Source organism: Ammodytes marinus (genome assembly GCF_949987685.1).
Source record: "Ammodytes marinus genome assembly, chromosome: 12".
Taxonomy (NCBI): Eukaryota; Metazoa; Chordata; class Actinopteri; order Uranoscopiformes; family Ammodytidae; genus Ammodytes; species Ammodytes marinus.
Genome location: NC_137216.1, coordinates 19,080,866 through 19,085,734, shown reverse-complemented (window position 1 = coordinate 19,085,734; position 4,869 = coordinate 19,080,866). Strand labels below are relative to the sequence as shown.

Sequence of the window (4,869 nt, the reverse complement as noted above, 5' to 3'; positions counted from 1 at the left end):
CCGTCAGTCCACTGCAATGTAAAAAGGATACCACTTCGATCATCTGTTGTGTACAAACATGTTAATAAATATTTTAAAAGTATTATAAAAAATAATTGACTACAGCATTTATTTTACCTCAACCAGGCCTATTTCCATTGACTTCTGAGAAGTCTCTCTTAGCTTTGTGATGAACACGTTTAAGTACTAGTAGGTTTAGAATATTTGCTGAAATTCTGACCATTCACCCTGCTGTGGCTCCACTTCAGTAACACATTGTCACGGAAGACGTTTCAGCCTGTCTTTATCAAATCAAATATCAGATATACTCTTCAGTAGCAGCCACAATACAAACAAAAAAAACATGGAAATCTACCATTCAACCATCCAAATCATTTGATGAGATCAAGTTTGACAGTTGACGTGCAAAGTGGGCAACAATCTAACTAGAAACGGACGCATTGACCTCGGAGAGGACCCTCATGCATGAGAGAATGTGTGCAAAAACGGATCCTGGAAAGCACAAGCAAATTCTTGCACGAACATTAAAAATTGGCTGCATTCAAAAAAAGATAAATACAATACAAATATCTACGTCTATAACTTATATAAAACAGCAGTGAAAGATACAGAGAGGCATTAAATCATTTTTAATTAGCATTATTTTCCAAAACACATCACAATATTAACAAAAAATAACTTTAAGAAATTTTATTTGGCTGAATATGTACAAGAAGGCAGAAGTCGGTGGGGATAAATGGCCATTAATCTCCTGAACAGACCTGTGCATTGCAAATACTGGATAGTCTAGAGACAGATTGCATTGCTGAGTTTGCTGTGATTTCCATTCCCTCTATTTGTCCAGGAATCATGACAGAATCTTGTCCACTTTGCAGTGCAGGTATGCCAGCTTTTCAGCCCTGCTTTTCCTCAGCATGGGAAACCACTCCTGATGGCGAAGCTCAACAACCCTGTAGCCTGCCAACTTCAACTGCCTCCTCTTCATGACATGAAGGCCCAACAACTGCTGTGACTGGTAGCAGTAGTGGTTCCTGCTGGAAACCTGGATGGCAAGTTTGATTGGGCTTTTAGAGTCCTGAACATCTGAGCGTACTAGGCTTATGGGTTTGGTAAGAGTTTCTGTAATGTCACTGGTCAGGTCTAGCCCTGTGTCAAACAGACTCCCACCGTCATCTGGCTCCACTCTGCGAAGAGATGTAGGCTCAACCGCAGGAGATGGGCTTACAGTTTTTGTGGTGCTTTTGGTATTTGTCAACTGGGCTAAAAGTTCCTCAGTTATAGTTACTCCGACATTCATTTTCCCCCAACCCTGATAAGAAGGACGTTTGGATGAACTGTTCTCTATGGATAATTCGGCCATGTGGGTCGCTGGCTTCACAGGTAAATGCTGCCCGGCGGAGTCAAAATGTACTTCTAGGTCGATGGAGCGGGTGTGGGGCAGAATCATTCTCTTACACACAAACTTCTCTCCTCCCATCAAATCGTGCAGACCAGATTCGGCCTCCTGAACCTCTGGTTTCTGGCACACGTCAGATTGAGCGAACTTCCACAGCATCTCTGCCACCTCCTCCCTCAGCTTACTGTTCAGCCTCGGGCCGGTCCAGTGAGGCAACTCCAGAGCCACGGTCCCATCTAAAGTGAACAAGTCTTTTTTCAGCTCCAGCTGTGTGGATTTCAGCGCCAGGTTGACAAAGGCCGGACTCAAAGCCAGCGCAATGAGGTCCTCTGGGAACTGAGCGACAAAGGCCAAGCCTAGAAGACCGGTAAGGAGATGCTCGGGGTATCGCTGGAACTCAGCTTTCCTCTGTCTCAGGGCCTCTGTCAGGCTCGGATATAAGTTTGGGTTCTGATTTGGGAGAAAGCCCAGGGTGCCGAAAGCCCACAGCAGTTTACAGGAGTCTTTACTCCTGCAGTGTGGCACCAGCGAGGGAACTCTTTCAGCGATCGCCATTAAGATATTATTATTGTAGTAATGCAGCGCCGAACAGGCCAGAGCCACGTGCATCAGCCCCTTGACACCCATCCTGTGGGCCCGTCGGGGAACTTCCCGCGCCATGGCCTCCAGCCATGCTCTGTGATACAGGTAGCTGAAACGCAGGAGCTTCAGCACGTTCACCATGGCAAAGTCATTCATCTCCTCCACAAAAGAGACTGCCTTATCGACGAGGTGAGTCACCGCTCCCTCGGATAGCGATGTCTGGGATTTAAAGAGCCCCAGGCATACGGTACCAACCTCCTCTGGGTACAGTTCCTGTAGATGACAAAGGAGAAGCTTCTCTACGGGATGGATCAGGTCTTTTGGACACTGCCTGCCTTCTCCCATTATATACAGCAGTTGCACCAGCTCGGGGACCCCCATTTGTCCCAGATTTGGACGGACTAACGCATATAGGTGCTGTAAGAACTTGGGGACCTGTCTGCCAATGCAGCGCCACAGGTCAGCGGCTAACAACAGCTGGTGTAAAGTCATGTGATGGACCCGCCGGATCAGCTCGGCTTCGTACAGGCCCAGCACAGTGTGGTCAGAGGGCATGTCCAGCCACACAAACGCCCGCAAGACCTCCAGCAGCTCAGGCTCAGTGAAGAGGTGAAGGTGTTCCACAGAGTAACGGAGGAGCATGATGAAGCGTTGGTCACTCCTCACTAATGTCATCTTACCCGGCTGCAAGCGGCTGAGCTCCCCAAGAAACTGAGACACATCGCTGGGTTTTATGCTGCCCTTCAAAACAGTCACTTTCTGGAGCAGTGGCATGGCCTCCTCCCATTCCATCGGCTGAGGCCGCTGTGTGAGATCAAGGACCATGGGGGCATACCCAGGCCGGCATTTGATGTAGGCACGTGTATCCACTTTAACATCCGGCGCTATGGGTTTTCTGTGGTACAGTGGCACTGATGAAATCTCGGGTTCGGGGCCTTTGTTGAACGCCAAGTCTAAAAGTGTGTTTTTTGCGCTGGAGAGATGCCGCGAGCAACTTACACTGTAGCGGTTGCTCTGTTGCCAGAAGGAAGGGGCCAATGTGGAGAGACAGTGTTCCTCCTCATCTTCGTTATCTGTTTGGCTGGAGGAGGTTCCAGAGTTCTTCACAGGTGGATTATAGGAGGTAGGGTTGTAATGCAGCTTGTATCCTCCTTGGAGAGAGGTGTCCTGGTGTTGCACTATTCCTTTCTTCCCCTCCAGAGCGTCAGCATTTTCTTCTTGTTTGACAAGCTCATGCTGAGTCTGGGTAAAATCCTTCCTCAAGCACGGGAGGTAGCGTAGCCTGGGCACCCGTCGACACAGCACACAGGCAGCCATCAATCTGCCAAACTACAAAGACAAAGAAATGGTGGTAAAAGAAAGCTAGCAAATATCAAAATATAAAAGCTAAGTTGACCAGACATTTAATTATATGTTAAACATATAATGTTTTTTGGGGGGATTGTTTCATCTGAAACTCAACTAAATCTAAAATTAGGTGTGCACTGCAATGGTGCTTCTGACATAAAATGTAGACATGGAAATACTGAGTTAAGATTTCCGCTACTCAATTGTGCTTTCAACAATTAAATAACATATTATATGTAGTATTAAGAATTGTTTTGTACATAGTTATAGAATTGCTTAAATCCATGTAAATGCCAATAACTGACAGATGGATAAGTAGGTTGTACACTTCAGCTGAAATTAATGGACATTGACTGCCTTTGCATATCGAAGATAACTGTCAAAAATATCCATTTAACAATACATTTCTCATGCAAGGCCATTTAACTCACAATTAATGTGGGAAAATAATTGTCTTGTCAAGCACATTATAAATTAAGTGGCCAGTTATAGGAAACCATTACGGATAGTCAAGTCTGTCTTATAGGCACAGGATAGGCACACTAGGCTACTGGCCTATAACATGCATGTTAGAGCTAATGTAGCCTACTTGCATGACTCTTGCTGTTCTGAGTTTGTACCTTCATGGTTGAATTCACTTATTGAAAGTCACTTTGGATAAATATGTCAGCTAAATTAAATGTAGAGCAATGTAAATGAAACAAATGTTATTATTCTATATATCACTGCTTTTATACAATTGTTTGGATATTTCCTGTAACGTGACATGTTCCTTGTCCTTACTTTGAATAATTGTTCAGTGTTGTGCTCTAACATGCATGTTATAGGCCAATAGTGTGCTAATCCGTAAAACAGACTTGACAGCAACAATTTAGAGTGGGTCCTATGATTTCACACAGCAGGTAGCCTGACAGTAATGTAGGCGTAAGTAGCTGAATATACAGCTCATTGAATTCAGAAATAAAGTGCAGCGTACACATAGCCTACTTGTTCTGTATAGAGACCAACTTACCTTTTACTCTGCGGCATCAGCACATGCCTGTTATTAACAGTATGTACATGCCAAACACTCATGCAGCTAGGGTGAGAGTAGAGGAAGCATTCAGTCCATAGATAGTATATTCAGTCCGATTCAGCCATTCAGTCAACGGCCATGCTGTAACTACACCGGTGCTCCAGTACTACACCCTTCAAAATAAAACACCAAGACGTAGTTAGCTATACGATGTCACCATAAATGTACGAAAAACAACTTATAAAATCGTGCTGCGATTTACAGGTTATATTCGTTTGAATGAATATTCGGTATCACTATTAGGTTCTATAATAAAGTGTTGCAAAGTACGGAGGCGGACTTGTGGTTCAATTTTATTATGGCAGGACGATGTAGCTTCCGTGGACAGCAGCAAGTTTGACCTACGGAACCAAGTTAGGTTCAAAATTTAGGACTACGAACCGCGAAATTAAAAAAACAAACAAAACCAAAAACACTTTCAGCATTCCACTATACAATGTAATAGTACTGATCCGCCGCATTGTCTAGG

The 4,869-nt window shown here is 44.5% G+C and overlaps 1 protein-coding gene across 1 annotated transcript; it reads right to left on the bottom strand.

Annotated features, from left to right (window-relative positions):
- Positions 1-680: 680 nt before the first annotated feature.
- fastkd5 (FAST kinase domains 5) lies at positions 681-4,478 on the bottom strand. Its single transcript, XM_080038594.1, has 2 exons — positions 4,338-4,478; positions 681-3,307 (listed from the first exon to the last, which is right to left on the bottom strand). Exon 2 carries the CDS (start codon positions 3,293-3,295, stop codon positions 848-850), a length of 2,448 nt encoding a protein of 815 aa, XP_079894720.1. The 5' UTR covers positions 3,296-3,307; positions 4,338-4,478; the 3' UTR covers positions 681-847.
- Positions 4,479-4,869: the final 391 nt, after the last annotated feature.